Consider the following 23,520-nt stretch of genomic DNA (forward strand, 5'->3'; position numbering starts at 1 on the left):
TAAACCTTATCTTATTTAATCTATCTGACCTCTTACCAAGATAGGAATTATTAGCATTTCATTATAACTGAAAATTAATCCTAAAAAAATTTAACTTACAGTGCCGTGGCTAAAAAGCATTAGACTCGGGTTTCAAATCCACTGCAAAATGGTACCTGGAGATTGTGAGAGAGAGTAATCACACTTTTAACTGATTAAATGAGTTTGATTTGAAGGTCCAGGTGAATTATACCCTAGAATACTGATGGAATCTGCAGTGTGATTAAGAGCCATATATGAAAAATATTTGCAAAATCATAAAAATATAAAATTTGTCACAGGATGGAAAGCAGTGAAATGTCATTCCAAGTTTGTTTGTTTTTTTTGCGGTACGCGGGGCTCTCACTGTTGTGGCCTCTGCAGTTGCGGAGCACAGGCTCCGGACGCACAGGCTCAGCGGCCATGGCTCACGGGCCCAGCCGCTCCGCGGTATGTGGGATCTTCCCGGACCGGGGCACGAACCAGTGTCCCCTGCATCGGCAGGCGGACTCTCAACCACTGCACTACGAGGGAAGCCCCACTCCAGGTTTTATAAAGGAAAGTATTGTAGAATATGAGAAACAGATTGAGTTCGATCTCCAGTGAAACATAAACAGTGCTTATTAGGAATCAGAATAGGTTCCCTCAAAACAAAACATATCAAACTAATTGCTAGAGTTACTATGTATATAATATCTGAGATTCTAGGTCCCTGAATCTCAGTATAATTTCAAATTCATCAGACAGTGTGATAAATCATATGTCAAATTTAGTAAAAATGGTAACAGCTACCATGTGTCCAACCTTATATATGTACCAGAACCAGGGCTTGCCACTGTAGATAGATCTTTTCTCATTTATTCTTACAGTAAATTTATGAGACAGACAGGATTATTCCTTCTAATACAGTTGATGAACTGATGCTGAGAGAAATTGTATAATTTGCTTAAAGTCATAAGCCTATAAGGGTTAGATCTATGGTTCAAACTCTGTTTTGTTTAAATAGGCATTTGATAGAATGTTTCATTATATCCTCACAAACATGGTTGGAAATATGGGTCAAGTGGTAATCAGTTAACAGAAGTTAGAAGTTGCTGAACAGCCTGACCTCGAATAAGCTCTAGAGATGTCTCCAGTAATGAGGCATAGGATTTGTGCTTGACCCTGTCATGTTCAAAACCTGTATCAGTGATTTGGATGAGATCTATCAAATATTCAGATGATGTAAAGCTAGAAGTTATACCTACTGTATTGAATGGTGGTCAAGAATCAAAAAGAGCCTAGCAGGTGGAACTATGAGCTACAATTAACGAGATGAAATTAATAGAATAGGTTTTGAACTTAGGTAGGCTCACTTGTTTATTCATCCTTGAGGCATTTGTTAATAAGTATTTCCAAAGTTCGGGCACTGTGGTGGGTGCTGGGAGAATAATGATGAGGAATGTGTGAACATTGCCCTCTAGGAGTTTATATTCTAGTGTTTAAGTGAAAGAACAAAGGAAATGACACATAGTAGCAATTTCTGTGAAATAGGAGTTCTTACTTGACTACAGATTCATTTGTACAAGATCAAGGAAGGAAGTACATTAAATATATTTGCAAAATTTATAATCTCTATTTTAAGAGAAATTCTGAGTAACCAGGGTTGTTAGCTGTTTAGCTTGGGAAAAAAAAAGATATTTAGATTGATAAAAGATTTAGGAAATAATAGTGTTCTTTAGATATTTGAGGACTTTCCCCAGGAAATGGGAATTAGACTTAATCTGCATAGCTTCAGAAGGCTGAATTTGGATCACTGACTAAAAATTAGAGTGAAACAAGTTTTCATTCAGCATAAGGAAAAACTTTATAGCTTGTAGTTACACAAGATGAAAAGGGCTGCCTTATAAGAATCCATGCATTTAATAATATGTCAAGGAATGTGTAGAGGCATCCCTATAAGGAAAGAAGGTTAGGTAACTTCTCATCTTGGTGTTAAGATACCAAATATAAATATAATATTCATTTGATCTAGTGGAAAATTATATACCACCAGTTTTCCCATGTACAAAAAACAAAAACAAATGCCATATATTCTAATCTACTATTGAAAAGATAGTAGCACATATTAATTTTGAGATAATTAAACTTCTCATTAGCCATCTAAAATATAAAAATTGTTCCTAAAGATTAATATCTATACAAGAGAAATATTATGTCCACTATTTCAGAGCAGACAGGAAAGTCATACGAAAGGTCGATGTCAAAAAGTTTCAAAAATAGCATCATGATTTATGTGCTGTGTTTGTGGACCTAACAGGGACATTTCATTCCGTTAACCAAGTTTAGTATGTTAGCAACCCTGTGAAAGATTGACTGTCCAAAGAAAGTTAAAATATTTGCTTTCTCTGTGAAGAAATTATACAGAGTTGTAGATATAAAAGAGGCAAACCATGTTTTTCAACCTCTGTATTTTTAGTAATGATTAGCATTATTGTTTTGATTCAGTTATCAATGTTATAGGAGGTTACATAAAATAACTCATGCAGTTAGTTTTTTTACAAAGGCAAAAGCTGACAATTATTGTTCTAGATTCCATGTATTTTGGGGCACATGTTCATTTCTGTAACTATAAAGTATGTTCTTAAAACACTCCCCAGTTGACACTTATTCATCATTTGACACCTTGCTGAATGATTTGAGACTGCAATTCATAGATAATTATTTTATCTTGGAACCATTATCGCTCACCATGCTACTGTTAAATATGGAATGGCTATTTTATTGCTAAAATACAGTGGTTCCTTTGGATGATTGAATAAGAGAGGATTATGGTACTTAGATCAATATCCAAATACGACAAATCGTCTTTCCCTGCTAACCACCTTTCTGCAAAGTCATCAGACTTGAAGCTTGGCCTTTTTCATCTTAAGAAGCCTGACCAGTTTCCTCTATAATACCTAGAAGATGCATTCATTTATGCAGTCATTCAAAATAGTCATTGAATGTCAACATATTTCAGTCACTGTGTTGAGCTAGATGGAGCATTTAGCCCAGACTTGGGGCATCAGGGAATGTTTATTAGAGAAAGCAACAGTGAAAATGAGAGCTGAATGAATAGGTGTTAGCCAGGCAAGAGGAGGAAAAACATTCCAGAACAAAGGATTTGCATATGAAAAGTCCTAGAGGTAAGAGAGAGCACTGCATAATTTGAGAACTTCAGATGGCCGCATATGGGTTTAGCATAGAGTGCAAAGTTTGCAGTGGCTAGACAGAAGGCTGGAGGGGTAAACAGAAGCCAGATTATAAAGGTCTTCCTTGCCATGCCAGAGAGATGATAGTGACCTCAAATGAAATGGGAAATGCAGGAGTATTAGCAGGTTTCAGAAGAGATGAGCTTGATTTTTGACATCTCAAATTCAAATGCTTTTGCGTTATGCAATAAGACCTAGCTAAGAAGCAATTAGAAACATAAGTCTGGAACTCATTAGAGATAGATATCTAGGCAGAATATATAAAATTTAGAGTTTGGGGTACATAGAAGATAGCTGAAGTTGTAGTAACGGTTAAAATCACCAAGGTAGAAAATGTAGGAAAGAAAAGAGATAAGAGCCAAAATTAGAATCAAGGACCCCAATCTTACTCAACAGAAAGGGGAAGGAGAATCCATGAAGGAGGGTTAGAAAGAGTAGCCATAGAGGTAGGAAAACAATCTACGTACTGTACTATTAAAGAACCCATAGGAAGAGAACATTTCAAAGGAAGAGTGGCCAGAAATCTCAGCTGCTGCAGATAATTCCTATATCATGAAGACTGATTATTGTCAGTAAATTTTGATTTAGCAACAAAGATCTTATGCATGAGTCTGGACTTACCTTTCAATAGTGAAATCAGAAGCCTGTTTGGGGGAGGGGAATAGATAAGTTAGGAGTCTGGAATTAACATGTACACACTACTATATATAAAATAGATAAACAACAAGGACCTACTATATAGCACAGGGAACCATACTCAATATCTTGTAATAACCTATAATGGAAAAGAATATATATATACATATATAAATATATATACATATATATATATATATATATATATAGAGAGAGAGAGAGAGAGAGAGAGCCTGTTTAAAGAATGAAGAGGTGAAAGGGAGATGAGGAAGTAGAGACCAGCAATGTAAACAATGCTTTTAGAAAGCCTATCAAACATAGGATGGAAGTTGTCCAGAAACCCCAGAGATTTTTTTAAGATAAGAAAAGCTTGACCAACCTCAACTGTCAATGGAAATAAGCCATCAAAGAAGGAGAAAATGCAGGTGCTGGAGGAAATGGGAGACAGGAGGGCCTTCTTCCTAAACCAGAGTTTAGGAAGAGAGAAGCTTTAGACAGAGAACAACACACCACTTCTTGTGGACAGAACTAAATGTCGAAGGGATGGAAAGTAATGCAGACAAGACGGCGTGCTGTTTGGCAGGAAGCTAAGGGAACACCCAATGAGTGCTTCCTTTTCCCTGAAAATAGAGGGCTGCCGTCTGCTGAGGGTGAGGTGGGGAATTAGAAGGTTTGAGATTTGCATCCTATCATACAGAAAACTGGATCCATTTAAGAGTGAATTATGAAATCTATCTGTAAGTGACACAGTGCGTTTTCAAATATAACAACAAATAATGAAAAAGAAAACCCACGGTATTCTAAAATTCACTGTGATAATGGCATGGTTTCTCCCCAGAGAGTAACATAAACATAAAAAAAGTCAGAGGAAGAGACTTCAGTTATTGTTTGTGGTGAATGACCACACATACCATACCAAACACTGGCCATTAGATGACCCATGAAAAATAAATATGTTCTTCTAGATTAATTGAATAAAGCAAAGAGCACAGCATATGGAAAATTTACTGTAGAGCCCACAGGTGGCTGTGTGGTTCCAGCTGAGCTGATCAGGAGATGGGTTCACTAGCATATATATACATGTATTTTGTTACTGACAGTTTTGCTTCTTAACCTTTTAAAAAATACTATTTATAAGAAATTACCCTTCTGACCATTCCAAATGTGGTTTTATAAAATCAAGCTAAAATCCAACTCTAAGTTCCTTCTATTTCTTCCTTTTTCTCAACTCCTAAAGTCAACTGTCCCATTTCCAGTAAATTCCACATTTCTTATTTGCTATGTTTCTTATTTGCCATTTTAAAAAATTTTTCCAAAAGTGGAAATAAATTCTTATATGTTAGAATATTATTTTACCTTTTCCCTCATTTGATTCCTCCTGGTGCCTTTCTCAGTACCTGGCTTGTAGCTCTTCCTAAGTCCTTATTGCGTGAATAATTGCTAAATATATTGTTAAATAAAGTTCCACTTTGTGAGAATTTTAATTTCAAAACTGTTTACACAATATTCTGAAACTGTTCTCATTTTCTTATGGAAGTGTCTTAAAGCATATTACCCAAGTGCCTCTTACTATGCAAGCATAAAAAGAAAATATTGACTTGAGATCCCTGGTTTTAGGTTGGGTCCTCTCTATCTATAAAGAATGATCAACATTTGGCAAGAATTAGGTGAATAACGTTCTTAATGTGGTAACTAGGCTGACTTTTTTTTTTTTTTTGCTATTCCTGCCTCTTAAAATATTTATGTTTTCCACCTTGGTTTGGTTTCAAATAGCCCACTGATGGGTATGCACCAAGGCCCCAGGATTTTTAACACTTTTTTTTAACACCTTGTAGAGAAGAAATGTAAATAGCCAGATGCTACAATAAATTTTAGAAATTTGTGAAGTCTATTCCCCAGATTAGAGTAAGAGAAAAACTAATGCAGAGATTGATGTAGGGAAAAGAGAACAGAAACTCTTGTCAGTATAGCTACAACAGCCCAGTATTCGTTTCTCAAATCAAAGAGCTTCTTTAAAAGTATGTATCAATATGTTTAAGAGCTGAGTTCTCTCTCAATGATATGTGTGTGCACATGCGCATGTGTGTTCACAGGAGCACGCAAACGCGTAGGTGGGGAGCTGTATGATAAATTACATTATTTCATTAATTTAAAAACAAACATCCCTCTTCCTTTACAGAATTGTCAACATCACACTGCTGGTGACTTCTGTGAACGATGTGTTCTTGGATATTATGGCACTGTCAAGGGATTGCCAGATGACTGTCAGCAATGTGCTTGCCCTCTGATTTCTTCCAGCAACAAGTAAGATTGTGAAATATTACCGTGTTTCCCAATCAGTAACACCATCTGTGTAGCACATGGGCTTTCTATGATTTGGCTATTCTTTTCATGTCGACAAAAATCTCAGTTTAAGATAGAGTTTTTAAACAATATAAAAACATGACAAAAGTGAGCACATAATCCTCTATGGTTCATTTTTCTTTTAAAACTCTGTCCCAAGTAAATAATGCTTATTAATTAAAATGTAAATACCAACATTAACTTATATTTATGAAATAAATAATATATGTACAAATGTGCATAATTTTATAAATTTTTAGAAAGGTCTAGTGTTTGCATATAGTTCTGCCATAAATTCAGCTATGAAGGATTGTTTGATGCATATTATATAAATTTTGTAGCTGTTTCCATTCATTTTATGTGTTTAATTCATGATTGGTAAAGAATTATGAAGGAAATAATTGAAAAATAATGTTGTTAAAGCAGGGGGACTTATTGTTATACTCCAGAGTAAGTCACTATCTCCCAGAATCACAACCCCCTTTCTGTTAAGATAGTCTGAGCTTGGTACCATGGAAACACAGCCATAAGGGGAAACAAACGCTGGCATATTTTATTTTAGTGCTGTCAGAACATTCTGCACTGTTTATGTATTGATGAAAACCCCTGGGTGTTTTCACTTACCTTTTTGCTAAGGCTATCTATACTTTCTGCTAAGTGATTTATAGACATCAATCTCTACATTGTAGGGCATTTATTTCTCTAAGAATTTGCTTTTGAAAAGAATGTAGGGCACTTGGTTCAGAATTAGAATCCTGGACACCTTATCTTGAGTGTATAAGAAGCACAAAGCAACTCAGATGAAGAACTATTTCCACCTATACTCACTAAGTTTCTTTTTCCATCTCTGGCTTTGTTTACATCTTGCAAACATTTTCTCATAATTGTCTCCCTTTCCTCTGTAAGCACCTCTTTTTGGGTGAACAGAGTCACAAGTTTTGCATAGGGTCTCAAATGTAAATTTTTAGGTAAGTGGTGTATTGATGAGGATAAAATACATGATCTTATTGTTCATCCAAGCACCAAGTGGTAGGTGTGTGAAAAATATCATTTTCCTTTCCCTAATCTACCTCTGATGACCAGATTTTGAACAAGAGAATGCTGTTTATTGTTTATTAAAATATAAATGATCTGGATTAGAAAAATTCAATAATTAATTTATAATTTCCTGTTGGGCGGACTATAGCAAAAGCTCCAGGAGATATAAAAAAGAAGCATAACATCTCTCGGAGAGGCTCACAGTAAAATGTGTGTCTTCAGAGAGGTCAACTGAGATATAAAGAGAATTCAGAGGCACAAAGTACCACAGTTGACTGTGGAAACTTAAAGAACATATTTAAAGAAGTAGGAGTATTTATAATAAATTTTAAATGTATTTAAATTATTAAATTTACAGTGGATTGAAGGGTTTTTACTGGTGGAGATAGTAGAAAATGTAAGGAGCAAAAGCTTAGCAGCAGAAAGCACAAATCATGTTTAAGAACTGTTAAGAGTTTAGAGCATGGGTTCAAATAGAATTTCATAATTACAGAAGAAAATGAATGAGAGAATGGAGGCCATAGTGTAGAAATCCATGAATACCAGTCTAAGAAATTGCTATTTAATTTTCTATGTAATGAGGAAACACTACACATTTTTATTAAAAAGAAAGATTAATGTGATGAGAGCCACACTTTAGGAAGACTATTATGATGGAATTGAGTGTAATGAATTGAAACAGGAAAATAAGAAAAGCAAAGAGACTGATTAAAAAGCTATTGCACTAGCTTAGGCAAAAGATAATTAGAACCTGAAAGTAGGTAATAGCAACAAGAATAGAGACAAGGAGATGGATGTGAGAAAATTGTTGAATGCAGCTCTACAGGGTTGATAACTAATTAGATACAACAGGTTTAGGCAAAGCAGGATTTGAAGCCAGGGATTTGTAGCCAGGTTGACCCCCCAAAATGGTGGGGTCATTAACTGAAATAGAAACCAGGAGAGAGCTGCTATAGAAGAAAGACAATTTATGTTTCAAATAAGTTAAATTGATATGAAAGGTCTATCTGAATGGAAATATGCAAATAGCCACAAGAAATCAAAACCTGAAAATTGGGAGGGCAGATGAAGGAAGTGATATGTTCATAAATGAATTATAGATAAGATTCCCCAGGGTCATGTTACTCAAGGGGAGCACATGGAAAGAAGGAAAGACAGGACTATGTACATTAGAGAAGTCAGAAGAGGAAGAAGAGCCAGGACAAGAGCTATGAGGGAGGCAATGGAACCGAGGCCACACTGCCACTGACACAGTGAGAGAAAAGAGCAGCAGAGAATGAGCATTGGATGCTGCTCTCCCAAGGGAGACTAAGTACATGGCAATTAACTGTGCAGGTCCCTGATGGATTTTGGCAATCAATAGTGGAAGCAATTAGGTCACATGGGTGTGAGTGTACAGCTCTAAGAAATGTGAAGAAGGGAAAGAAATAGTACTACCTCGATTGATTAGCAGGATCAACAAAAAAGTGTTTTCATATTTGTTTCACTTTTGTTTTACATGAGTTATGTAATTTAAGTATATTTTTATACAAAGGACACTGTAAGAAGTATGAAATCAAAGTGGCTAGTTCAGTGGCTTTCAAACTTTATTGATTGCAACCACTGTAAGAAAACCTTTTTTTAATCATAAGCTAGAACACAAAAAATGTGTGTGTGGATATCTAGCTAGCTAGCTAACTAGCTAGCTAGCTATACATATATAATATATACTGTAACTTTTATTCAATTTTATTTTCTTGTATTGTTAGAAGAAACTTTAGTCAAAACCCACTAAAGTGATTTCATGACCCCCCTAAGGTCATCACATAAAGTTTGGAACATTCATTAACAAAGTAAAGACCTATGTATGATGAGAAGAGAAGCACTTCTCCCTGAGATAAGAAAAAAAGATTCTGAAGCATAGATGGAGGAGGCTGAGATATCCCTCTTCATAGATGGAGGATGGTGAGTAAGTGATTACTAACTCACCCACATATTAGTTCAAGTCTCCAATATCTCTTACCAAAACAAATACAATAAACTTTTAACCATTGTGACAGTACAGCATTGCTCACATACCCTCAAGGGTTTTCCACTGCCTACCAAGGAAAGCTCAGATATTTTAGCAGAGTATTAGAAACTCTCTTCAATCTGACCCCTCTTTCCAGGCTCAATGCCCTCTCCTCCCTTCTACAATGAGGCCAAGTTTGAGTTTCTCGGAGCTTTTCTTCTCCAAATGTGTTCAGCAGTTTTTGCCAGACAAAGAAAAAGCTGCATGGTTTCACATATGGGTGTAATCTAAAAACGAACAAGCTCATGGAAACAGTGTACAACGGTAGTTGCCAGGGAGCAGGGAACGGGAGAAATTGGGAGAGGGTGGTAAAAGGGTGCAAACTTTCAGTTATAAAATGAATAAGGTCTAAGGATCTAATACATAACATAGTGACCACAGTTGATAATACATTATTGTATAATGGATACTTACTAGGAGAGTAGAACTTGTGAATTCTCACACAAAGAAAGGTAAATATATGAAGTGATAGATATGTTAATTATCTAGATGATGGGAATGCTTTCACACCATACACGTATATCAAATCATCACGTGTACACTTTAAATATATTACAATTTTTTTTGCCAGTTACACTTTAATAAAGCTGAGAAAACACAAATAGATATATAATGTAATATCAGATAGCGAAAGTGCCACCAGGAAAAAATAGAGCAGCCTCAGTGAATTTGGAGTGAATGGGGTACCCTTTTAGTTAGGGTGCTTGATGAAGAGCTTCACAAACAAGCAGGTGAGGCTTGTTCAGAGCCTTGAATGAAGTAATGGAGAGAGTCACCTGACTACCTGGAGGAAGAGCAGACCAGCCAGAGGAAAAAGTAAGTGCACTGGCCTGGAGACAGGCCACACATAGTAGACAGCAAGGATCCAGGGCAGCTGGAGCAGAGCGAATGGGGACAGGGGAAGGGTGACAGGAGGTGGAGTCAGGGAAGCTCCAGTGAGTAACTAAATGTCCTGAAGGCTAAAAATCTGCCAATGGCAAGAGGTGGCTTAGAACAGGATAATGCAATGAATTAATTATGGTAACACCAGCAGCATTTGCAGATAGAATACCTGTGGAATGTGAGAGAAAGGAGACAAAGGTGACTCTGTGGTTTATGGCAGAGCAAATGGAAGCAAAGTAAGCAAAGTATGGCCATTGACAGAGACAGGGAAAATGATAGAATGGTTAGCGGTATTTTTTGGAGGACAGGAGCTCAGTTTTAGATCTGTTAGGGTAGATGCAATATTTAGAGCCTTTTAATACTGAATGAGATCATTTAGGGGAGAAAGGACAGGATAGGAGAAACCTAAAGACTGAACTGTGAAGCATATTAAGGGGTCAAGGACATGATGTAGGTCCAGCAAAGGAGACTGAAAAGGAACAATCAGTGAACTGGGATAAGGGAGTGGGATCCCAGAAGCTAATTCATTTCAGTAGACTCCACAGGGGATGACACAGAGCAGCAGACTCTAAATCTCAGAAATTCTGTTGAAGCAACCTTGGAATTAACAAATCTAAGGGAATGTAAAAGATGGCCTACAAGAGGAAAAACGGTCGGATTTCTGAGTGGTCCTGCAGACAGTATGAAAATTGAGAGGAGATGAGGGATTTGGGAGCATAAAGAATAAACTCTAACCTCAAGTAAGGTGTAATTCCTACTTCCTCTTTCATAAGTCCTTATATATGATGTAAGGAAAACGTTTAGTCCGCCATAATGTCATAATTCAAAAAAATTTATATCTACTATCCAAGGAGAATTATAACATTCCTGCATAGTAATTGAGACAGATATGTTACTATAAAGGAATATAATTTAATTATGTTGGCTCTGTAGAATTTCCCTTGAATGTCCAAAAATCTGTTTCCAAGCGCCTATATATGTATATGAGTTTGTGTGTGCATGTGTGTGTGCGCGCGCAGATGAACTCAGCATCAAGCTGAGTTAAAAGAGCTAGAAGCTTGCAAGAATGTGTCAATTATGTATTTGTGGGTCTATTTTTGTGAAGGCAGAAAAAATAATTTGTTGAATAATGATGTTGTTAGTAGTTGATCAATTTGTTCACATATTTTGCAGAGGTTAGAGTTTATTACTCATTCATGTACTATTGATTTAATGTATTAGACAGAAAATTGAAATAGTGTCCTAATGGCACCTGACCAATAGGAGTTGCAGCTCTGGTCTATATACTTTATTGCTTTTTCAGCATCAACTGCTTTTGCAGACCAACAAAAAGGAAAATGGTGTTTGCAGCATTACCATTTTGCAACGAATACATGTGTCTTTTCTTCCTAAATTTCCAGTGTACCATGCATTTTGTCCAGTGGGAATGAAGCACTACTTGTATTTGAGAGAAGTTTGTAACAATACAAAACTACGTTTTAACATAGTTTAGTTTTCAGCTCTTGTCTAGTATTTCTTTTGTGGTGTAAGGTGATCAAGAATCCTGGAGAAGGGCTGACTGGCCGTGGTCTGTCAGTGTTGTGGTGAAAACAGGGCATGTTATATGAGACCTACTTACTAGAAGAGATTATAAAATTGTCAGAAAAGCTTATTCATTTTCATGCAGAAAGATTTCCATTCTTCTTTCCTCACTCTAGATCACATTATTTTGTGTTTAAAGTAAAATGTAGCTTGAAATCTGTATATAAATTAGAAAAGGCGCTCTTTTATTTTAAGTGAAACATCTATTCACACGTCATGCATTGAAATGCCAGTGGCAATTTGGGCTTTTTAGAAAAAAAAATTATATAGCTTTTATGTCCCCATTTTTTTAACCTGAAAGATATTCAATAATACTTATTCTACTATCTGACAAATATGCAGGAATTCTCATCATGTTTTTCTTCTGATTCATGAAAAATAGTACACTTTCTCTGGGTGTTTAATATTTTCCTGGTTGTCACATAATTATTAAAATTTCAAAGTTTTAACATGGTCGGTGAGATGCATTGTTAATTCATCAAAAAACAACCATCTTTATTTGCTGACTATTATTAGTAGTACTTAGTTGTGATAGCCTACCCTTGAATAGAAACTTATAATTATAAATATGCCATTTCTAACCATCAAAAAATAGTTCCAATCATCTAGTTAATAGATAGAATTGCTTAAATTTATAAAATAAATAAGTCAAAAGATTTTTTGCAATCTTTCTTTTCTGATTCAGTTTCAGCCCTTCTTGTGTCACGGAAGGCCTGGATGATTACCGCTGCACAGCTTGCCCTCGAGAATACGAAGGCCAGTACTGCGAACGGTAGGAACAGTCATGATACATTTAGAGCAATGATGCATAGAGATCATATAATAAAAGATCACAGTAGAAAAGTATTGTTATTTTTATGTCATTATATTCATATCCTCTAGTAGCTTATGTGCTTTCAAAAGTATTTTTATATCTTTAGACTTTATCCAAAGAAAGTTGTTTACTTCCATCTATTTAGACTTTTTCTAAGATTCCAAATTATTTCACAATTATCTAATTTATATTTTAGCATATATATATGTATATACTCCAACATAGATTAGAGAGGGAGAGAGAGACAGAGGGAGGGAGCATTTTACAAGAACAAATAAATGATTTCCAAAAGCTTATCTGTAGTTAACAGTAATAAAAAGCTGGCCACACATAATTCTCATTTTAATTCACTGGAAGTTGTTGGCTAGCACTGACTGCATGCACATCACTGCTCTGAGCACTCTGGCACTACATCAGCAAGTATACACGTAATTCAGAATATAAATGGTATCAGGAATTCTTAATTAAAACCACCAAACATTAAAGTGTTATTTGGTTCTCCTTTTCAACACGCAAACAATAGTATTTAAATGCCCCCGCTCACCATATTTTTTACAAATTCTGATAATGCATGTATGTAGTTATTAAATTGAATGCTAACATGTAATACAAATGGTAAGTTAAGAAACAGAATTCCAGACTGACTGTCTAGGAAGGTTGTAATTTATATTTTTCTGGATGCATACTTTCTATAAGATCAGTATCTTGGATACTCAAGCTTATCACCACTATTTTCAGTAGGTTTTTATTCTTTCTAAGGTAATGGAGAGCAACTGATATTAACTATTAACATTAAACACACATGATAATTTTAGTGTAATTGATAACAGTATAAAGCTCTATAAAGAGCCATGGACATAGCTGAGCTCCACAAACTGCTGGGTCTCATTTTTCTCTTTTATAACATCAGAATAGCTGATACTCTACCTACTTTCCACTGACATTATGAAGATCAGGTAAATAGAGGATACCCTGCCTGAGTACCTACATAGAGGTCTCCTCTCCCATAGGAGAGGCAAAAAAGCCTGAGAATTTACCCCCCACGCCTTCCTCCAGTGGCCCAGATCTAATGACTTGCTAGTGTGGGAGTACAAAAGTCCAGCTCCTTTGCCCGAAAGCTGAACAAATCTTGAGATGCTATTTATGCTCCAGAGCTTTCCATGGACTTAGGCTAAGACTGGGACCTCACCTGGAATCACACCATTGCCTGGGTTCTTTCTTTTCCATTTCCTGCTTCACCCACTCCTTTGCTGGATTCTTCTAGGAGCACTTCCTTAAATTACGAATCTCTTTGCAAATATAAACCAATATTATCATCATCAATTTAAGAATCGTCTTTTAATATAACCAGCAATGGTTGTGTTAATAATGGAAATGAATAGGTAACTAAATAATTAAACACGTTTTATAAATTCCAATTCTGTTTCTATAAGTTTGCAAAATATATTTCTAAATAATTCTGTATGTGGTAACTTTAAACACAATATCCACTACTTGCATATATATATATATATATATATATATATATATATATATATAAAAAACAGTACATTCACAATTTCCATGCCAACAGAGATTTGTAACAATTAGGTAACTAAAAGCAGTACGAAATCCAAAAACATTTCCATTTGTTGTGGAGATATATACATCATTTGAATATGTATATTTTAATGTCAGCCAGCGTGCTTTAGTGTTCATGCTTAGGCTAATATTCATTTCATGCCCTTGTAAAGACCAGTAGGATGATGACTAAAACATCCCTGGATGCCAAGGGGATTATCTGCCATAATTTATGAAAAAATGTTTGATACTATAGCTACATCTGTAAATTGGAGTTTCCACTATCTATAAAAGCGTGTATATAGAAAAGACTGGAAGGGTACACTGAAATGACAATTATTGTCATAAGGCAGAGTGATTATAGAAAAATTACTTTTTTAACATCCATAAATGTTTAATCAATAAGAGGTGACAGTTTATATAGCATAGAGATGAGCAGGGTCATACACTATCAAATGGGAATGGCTTGAATTGTTTTTGCAGATCTCAAATGTTGTTACAGCTCCACATTCATCATCTCTAACACATAAATGATCAGGTTATATTTCCCTGAAAAATTGCTTTTATTCAGCTAAATTAATCCTAAAGGTCTTGCTTAAATTTTTATTGTAACCTTCCAAATAAATTTGTTTCACTTCTGAGAGCTTCTTAAATCATTTAAATCACCTTATGACCTGCCCAAACTCATCAGCTCTGGTCTAAAACTGCTTAAATGTCTTGAGTGTCACTGTATTGTAGAAACCCCTACCCATGCTTTGTCTTCATTACTCTTGTAACTAAAACTCTTTGAACATATAATCATTCTGAACCTGCTTAGAATTGAATTCTTTCACCTGAAAATGTTAAGAAACAATTTAAGTGGGCTTATTTAAATGATACTTTTATTGAGCATTTGTAATAGTACATTGGAAATAAAATATTAAAACCATAAGTGTATAAAAACCTAACGTTACAGATCATTTTCTTCTTGCTTTGCTTTTTCTAACCAGCATGGGATGAACTAACTTTCACAATCAGCCTGCAAATTTCTACAATCCCAGGCCACTAAAGATGGTCCAGGATTATCTGGCTAGTGTTTACAACTTTTGCCTTCAATTTCCTATTGTCTCTCAGCTTCCTCCCATATTTTCCTCTTGAACAAAAATTCTTACTGTTGATTATATTTAGGCTGACTATGTGTATAATTTATTTTCCAATCCAGGATACTCTAGGGAAAGACAGAATATGTTTTTAATACTTAAGCCAGGACAACAGGCAAACTGGGACCATTCTGGGTAAACCAGAGCATATGGTTTTGCCAGCATCTTGTAAAGTTGTCAGACTTCCAGTAACATAACCGACAGTGGTATATACTTAGATGAATGGTTGCACAGACGGGTAGAAGAGAGTGGATGGCAATTTGGCTTCATCCAGTTGGATTTCCTTTCTAATTTCTCAAGTCGGTGTTACATATTTTATTGGCATAACATTACCCCACTTCCAGAGATACACAATGAAAAATCCATCTTGAGGAAGATGTGGTAGAAAGGAAAGACCAGTCGAATTAAATAGAAAATGTAGTAGTTTATCGCCACTTGCTTCTTTTTGCTCATTAGTAAAATTAATGGGTTGAATTCCTTGGTCATTTTGATCTCTAAAATGCGTGCTTCTAGGAAAGCCCAGGAGTAAATAGAAAATTTTATTCATTTCTAATTTAAAAATGAAAGCTTCAAAAAAAAGTTTATGATCTAGAGCAGTAGTGGGCAGAGTATGGACCACAAGATTTGGCCCATTGCCTAATCCTGTATGGCACTCAAGCTGGGAATGGCGGTTATGGGCAAACTTTGATGACAGAGAGCAATAAATTTGAGCCCTAGTTAAGTAAATTTGAGCTCTAGTTAAGTAAATTTGATACCTCAACAAGAATCCCATTCTTCTCATTATTAGTTTGGTTTTCCATTAGTAGATTATTATTATAAAACAATTTATATTCTATTATTATGTTTTGAATTCCATCAACCAACAGTGTTTGAAAATTTCTTTCACTGCACGAGTTTGATTTTGCCTCTTGACCTGCAAAGCCTAAAATATTTACAGTCTGGTTCTTTACAGGAAAAGTTTGCTAACCCCTGATCTCTTGACTTCTGGTATCAATTTTGTTTCATTCAAACAATACACACACACACAACAACAATTTCGAGACATGACTTACTATTAATCTCCTTTGCTTTGTCACTGTTTAAATTCAGGTGTGCCCCTGGCTATACCGGCAGCCCAAGCAGCCCCGGAGGCTCCTGCCAAGAATGTGAGTGTGACCCCCATGGCTCACTGCCCGTCCCCTGTGACCCTGTCACAGGGATCTGCACGTGCCGACCCGGAGCCACGGGGCAGAAGTGTGACGGCTGCAAACACTGGCATGCGCGCGAGGGCATGGAGTGTGTTTGTACGTATACTAACTTAGCTATTAGTTCTGGGGGCCTTGGTTCCATTTCTATCTCATTTCCAATGGGAAAGACTGACTTTTTTTTTTTCTTATTCTGCAATAGCTAGTGTTACTCTTCATTCTCTCTGACACTATCTATCCACCTTCTTCTGTTTGCCTGCTGTTTTTGTCTCCATCCTGCTGAGCCAAGAACAGCTGAGAAAATCCTCAGCATGCTTTAGTCAGTTCATTGAAGACCTACAGCAAAGCTCCTGGAGGCAGATTCTATTTTATTTTGCCCATCTCAGAGTTTGCAGTTTTACCTAAAGTTGACATTGCCTTTGTGACAGATTAAAGGTCTGGGTTTATTAAATATTTTTAGAATCCTCCTGAATTTGTAATCAGTTGGACAGACACTGTAAGGCTTGAATTACAACTGACTTTTCTTTTCCGAGTTTTTACAGAAATCCATGGGCATCCTGCTTCGTAACTTTCTCTTGCCCTACAGAACCTGGAAGCAGTGACAATGAACTCAAGTGTTTTTACTCATATGTTTTGTTTTGTTTTAATAACTGCTTCTGGATTCAGTAATGCCATACTGAACATACATCGAATATCAGTAGTTAAATAGAATTCTTGGATCTTATATAAATTCTAATCTAAAACAGTTATTTATAAATTTAGAGAAGACAGTTATATTATGGTATTCTTTTCCTTGAGGGAATTTACATTAGTGGTCTTAATTCTTTCTAACAAATAGAAATGGAAATTATTTAAGTGTCTTTTATTTCAATATTTATTTATTTTAATGCATTTACACATGCCAGTATTTCTGGTTTTAACATCTTATGTGTGTCTAAAGCTTAACATTTTAACTAGAATTTTTGTTTGTGCTCTAGTTTGATGAGTTACCTCAAAAGCTAAGGCTGGCTTTTTAGATATGCCAAAAGGTAAAGACTGGGTATGTTTGGGAATATAACTTTTTAAACTTTTTTTCTATGTATTTCAACAATCTTTGATGAAAGTGTATTGCATTTAAAATAAAAGTAAGTGTCAAGGTTGATGGGAGGGGAGAGATGAAGTGTAATATGTAATATACATTTACGTTATCGTATTCAGTTATTGGTGTATACATATTCACTCTTCTCAAGTAAAATGGCATATTTTAATGATAATTGAAATGGACTTCCAATGTAATCCAACTAGTTTTAATATTATTAAAAGTAAATTATTAATATGGAAATAGTTAACTAAGTAATATATAGATATTCCTAACCTAAATGCTAATCTAACGGACCTTGAACTTTAAAGTAATTAATTTTCTAGAGGTGAGATCAGAAAAATCTGATCTCTTTTTCTACGAATTTGTTGGTTTCTTTGCTTTCTACCTTGTTCCGTTAATCTATATGTGTATTTTTGTGCCAGTACCATACCGTTTTGATAACTAGCTTTGTAGTAGGGTCTGAAGTCAAGGAGCCTGATTCCTCCAGCTCTGCTCTTTTTACTCAAGATTGTTTTGGATCTTTCATGTATTTTGTTTTTCCATACAAATTTTAGAATCATTTATTCTAGTTCTGTGGAAAATGCCATTGTATTCTGATAGAGATTGGATCAAATCTGTAGATTGCTTTAGGAAGCATGGTCATTTAAACAATACTCTTCCAATCCGTAAGCACGGTATATCCTTCCATTTGTTTGTGTTGTCTTTAATTTCTTTAACCAGTGTCTTACAGTTTTACAAGTATAGGTCTTTTACCTCCTTAGTTAGATTTATACCTAGGTATTTTATTCTTTTTGATGCAATTGTAAGTGGGATTGTTTTCTTAATTTCTTTTTCTGATAGTTTGTTGTTAGTATATAAAAATACGATAGATTTCTGTATATTAATTTTGTGTCCTACCACTTTACTGAATTCAATGATGAGTTCAAATAGTTTTGGGGCAGTGCCTTTAGGGTTTTCTATATATAGCATCATGTCATCTGCAAACAGTGACAGTTTTACTTCTTCTTTTCCTTCTATCTTTCTATATCCTTAAGCTAACTTAGAGCAAGAAACCAAAGAATGGATTGACCCAGCACATTTGATCTGCAGGGCCTGTTTTGTCACGTGTGCCTATAGTAGAATTTTATAATGCCCGTGAGTGGGAGTGGATGAAAGTAGCCTGGTTCTGGCAAGAGAATATTTATATAGTAAGAGAAATGTCTTCTGAGAAAAGCTTCTTTGGAGCCTAGAGCATGTATTGTACAGTTAATTCTTCTCTCTTTGGTTCATTCTCTAGAAAACACAGTTTAATATGGCCTACATCATGGATATGTATACCCCCAAAAAATGTAGGATAAATGACGTTGGCATGATCATTGCAGTATCTCAGGTGGGCTGCATATTGGTGGAAGGAGTCTCCTTGTATAGTTAGTTTATGCTCTTAATTTATTTAACAAATAATTTTAAATTGTGCTGTAGAGGACACAGAGAAAATGCAGAAAGCATGAAGGAACTTTTCTTGACCACCTACATTTCTAAAAGAAACTAATAGCTGCCGCGGACAATTGCCAGAGAGCAAGCTAGGGTTTTATTGGATCCAAAATAGTGAGTTTCTTGCAGGGCACAGGCTTTTTATACATGGGCATTCCATTACTATCATGAAGAATTTACACGAATAGTCTGTGCCTTTAGTAGGAAATATTTAGATACAAGAGTCTCTCATAGTTAGCCAAATTCAAACCACCAACGTTATCAACCCCGCCAAACCAACTCAGTGCCTGGGCACACCTGACCAACGTATCTGCTTTCAATCCCAGGCATCCCCTACGGCCCCTTCCACCACACAGGATTCATCACAGTAGTAATTCTTTAAAGGTTCACCCGTGTTGAGAGCCTTCCACGTGTCAGAAATGATGTTAAGCACTTTATATGCTGTTCTTTTCATTTTTGCCACGTCCCCATACATTATTATGTCTACAGTGTGATTTAAAAAAAAAACAAAAAACTGAAATCAACTATACCCCAACAAAAATTTTTACATTTTAAATAAATAAATAAATAAAACTGAATTTAGGTGATTTAAGGCACCTTTCCAAGGTTCACCCTGACTTTTCAACAGAGTTGTGATTTGAACCTAGATCTGTCTTGAAAATCTTACTTTCTTAACCTCTATGCTGACTGTTAATGCAAGAAACAAAAAGAAAACATGGTTTTCCCAATATATTCAACATTAATTATTTCAGTTCTTAATTCATTTACTTCTTCTGGGCTTAGAGCCCATCTTACCTATATGAAGAAGAAAGATAAAATGGGCTTAAAAAAATGAAAAAATTTTAATGTGTATAATGTCAGTAGGTACATACATTTTTTTTTTCCCCTCTGCTAACCATTAAGACTCTTTCCTCTGAGTTTTAAAACATTATGGTAGTTATCAGGAGTTCCCTGGTGGTCTAGTGGTTAGGATTCAGAGCTTTCACTGATGTGGCCCAGGTTCAATCCCTGGTCGGGGAACTGAGATCCCATGCGTCACATGGTGCGGCCAAAAAAACCAAAAAAATGTTATGGTAGTTATGATAGATTCTTATTCATCAGAGATGGTCAAGTGGGGTCCTGTCCTCTGTGCAGATGAGAAGACACACTAACTGGGTGCTCAGATTTCCTCCAAAGCCTTTTCATTTTTTTCTTGCGGGGATAATTGGAGAGAGCTCTGCAATGCATTCTTTCTTTACAGATGTTGATGAGTTCTGAGTAGATATTTTATTGGATTTCCCAAATCAGGACTTCTTACTAAGTTAGGTTAATACAAATCCAACTTCTTCTTTCAACCCTCATTCATAATTTACACGTCATTTTATAAAGTGAGAACAACCACCTGCCTTTCTGAAATCTGAGACTCGGCAAGAAAAGCATTATTTATTTAATAGTAAAGTTTTGTATTGGGAAGCACAAAACTTGGATTTTTTCATGTCCCATTTTCTACAGACTAGTAATTAACACTGAACAATTTGTACAATGTTTAAAATAGATTATGAGTGGTGTAGTAAAATATATTATTCTCCTAAAGAACAGAATTTAAAATTAGTAGCTGTTGGCAGGATGTCATTCTGTAAAGAGTGCCTGAAATATCATTTTATAAATATCATATTGATGCTTTCTATTTTTATTCAAAGCATATGAAATATTAGGTATATATCAGCTTTATTATTTATAGTCACAATTTATCTAAAATATAACATTTTAGAAGATGCTTTGCTTGCTAATGTTGCAAAATCAATCATAAACTGTTTTTTTTACCTGTAACCTAAATGTGGTAATGCACTAACTCTGTAAAATGTGCACTTTCTAGACACTTGATAAAACCCAAGGTTTGAAGTTTTACCCTGACTTGATACTGACCTGCAGAGACACAGTCTAGATTGTTGTTTTTATTTTTATTTTTTTAATTTTATTGAACCCTAGTTGATTTACAGTGTCTTGTTAGTTTCAGGTATACAGCACAGTGATTCCATTTTATATATGTATATTTTTTTTCAGATTTTTTTTCCCTTATAGGTTATTACAAAATATTGAGTATAGTTCCCTGTGCTATACAGTAGGTCCTTGTTAGTTATCTGTTTTATATAGATTATTGTTTTCAATAGCCAGTTGCCAACAAGAATCTATCACAGTAATGCAGAGGCCCTTACGTATTATCACTAGAACCCTGCAGTACTCTTATAATCAAAGATGATCTCTAATGGCAGTTATTGTCCCCTATATATGAGAGCAGGAACAAAATAGTGGAATGTGGTTGATTACTGTAAAGAAAATGGGACTTTCTATAATAAAAGATGATGAAAAACATCAGTTGACCTCCATTTGCTATTTAATGAGTGAGGCTCTGTTGGACATGTGATCACACTCCATCCTAACCTCTTTTTTTGTTGTTTGTTTGTTTTTGTTTTTGCGGTACGCGGGCCTCTCACTGTTGTGGCCTCTCCCATTGCGGAGCACAGGCTCCGGACGCGCAGGCTCAGCGACCATGGCTCACAGGCCCAGCCGCTCCGCTGCATGTGGGATCTTCCCAGACCGGGGCACGAACCCGTGTCCCCTGCATCGGCAGGCGGACTCTCAACCACTGCGCCACCAGGGAAGCCCCATCCTAACCTTTTAAACACCATCCTCTCTCTGTCCCCATTTAATCCCCAAGTACTAGTTCCTATTCAAAGCCCAGTATGGCTATTATAGTTTTCTACAACTCTAAACTGGGGCATGTTGTTCAAATCCAGGCATCAGGATAGCTATAAAAGTAACTTCTGTTCACCCTCCTCACACCTTTTTCACATCTATTTTGTTAGTGAAAGGTGCTTTGAGTTTCTTGTTGGCAACGTTCTTGGCCTTGGTCCAGGCTAGCAATGCTGTAGAACAGCAACTAGCACTCTGATTCCAGGCAATTTTCTTATTGGCCATCAGTCTCAGTCGTTTGTATATCACATTGAGAAAGCCGTTCCATTAATAGATTAAGGACTTGTGCTGTTGAACTGTTGTATAGAAGAGGCTGATCACTATTTCTTTTCTTTTCAGTCAGGCTTTATTTTGAGAGTAAACTCTACTTGATTGCAATTTGCACTCTGCAGAACCCAGGGAGTTTATTAACCTTGAAGAAAAGTAGATCACATCATCTTAAAGTTGGAAGTCTTATAAATGAGGTAGTCTAATCATGTTCTATTCGGTGGTGTCCTTGAAACAGACCATCTCCTAATGCAAGGAAACATGCTGTAGTGAAGGGGCTATAGAAGCTTTGAATTCTGGCTGGCCACATAAAAGTTGTGTGAATTCGATTAGCTAACTTTTCTAAACCTCATTTTATTATCCGTAAAGTGGAAATAAAGTCCTATGTACATTAGGTGGTGTCTAAGCATAATAGATGTTCAATAAATTTTAGCTGTTCTTATCATCATGGTTATTATTTGATCAGCTTTTTCAAAAGCATGATGCTTTGTACCGCTCCTCAGTTTTTGTTTTTGTTTTTAATTTAGGCAGGTTACAGTTTATTATTGATTCAGAAAGTTATAGTTTAATGACTCTAACTTGTGATTACCCTCGGTTACACCAGTAATAAGGAAGATTATTTTAATGCTTATTTAATTTTAATATTTTAACATTTTTATTTCTTAAATTCGAAATTCTGAACAGCGTAATTTTATTGAGCCAAATCTATTTAGACAAGTGTATTTCCATTCCAAATTGAAGTTAAGAACTGACTAGAAAAATAAGAGGCAAATTATAACAGTAAAATTTTTACACATAGATATGATTAAGACTAAATTCATAAATTTTTTTATTACACCTTTATTGGAGTATAATTGCTTTACAATGGTGTGTTACTTGTTGCTTTATAACAAAGTGAATCAGGTATAGATATACATATGTTCCCATATCTCTTCCCTCTTGCATCTCCCTCCCTCCCACCCTCCCTATCCCACCCCTCTAGGTGGTCACAAAGCACCTAGCTGATCTCCCTGTGCTATGCGGCTGCTTCTCACTAGCTATCCACTTTACGCTTGATAGTGTATATATGTCCATGCCACTCTCTCACTTTGTCCCAGCTTACCCTTCCCCCTCCCCATGTCCTCAAGTCCATTCTCTAGTAGGTTTGTGTCTTTATTCCTGTCTTATGCCTACGTTCTTCATGACATTTTTTTTTCTTAGATTCCATATATATGTGTTAGCATACGGTATTTGTCTTTCGCTTTCTGACTTACTTCACTCTGTATGACAGACTCTAGGTCCATCCACCTCACTACAAATAAATTTCGTTTCTTTTTATGACTAATATTCCATTGTATATATGTGCCACATCTTTATCCATTCATCCGATGATGGACACTTAGGTTGCTTCCATCTCCTGGCTATTGTAAATAGAGCTGCAATGAACATTTTGTTACATGACTCTTTTTGAATTATGGTTTTCTCAGGGTATATGCCCGGTAATGGGATTGC

The 23,520-nt window shown here is 35.7% G+C and overlaps 1 protein-coding gene across 1 annotated transcript in view; it reads left to right on the top strand.

The window, feature by feature from the left end:
• The window catches only part of LAMA2 (laminin subunit alpha 2), a 610,905-nt gene that overhangs the window by 439,469 nt on the left and 147,916 nt on the right, over positions 1-23,520 (top strand). The window contains exons 31-33 of the mRNA XM_089921992.1: positions 6,067-6,191; positions 12,467-12,553; positions 16,384-16,577. Of these exons, the coding sequence (XP_089778118.1) occupies positions 6,067-6,191; positions 12,467-12,553; positions 16,384-16,577 (406 nt within the window). The remainder of the gene's footprint in view (positions 1-6,066; positions 6,192-12,466; positions 12,554-16,383; positions 16,578-23,520) is intronic.

The sequence above is a fragment of the Delphinapterus leucas genome, chromosome 12 (genome assembly GCF_059928025.1).
Source record: "Delphinapterus leucas isolate spDelLeu-1000000601 "Yukka" chromosome 12, BTC_Dleu_Yukka2, whole genome shotgun sequence".
Classification (NCBI taxonomy): domain Eukaryota; kingdom Metazoa; phylum Chordata; class Mammalia; order Artiodactyla; family Monodontidae; genus Delphinapterus; species Delphinapterus leucas.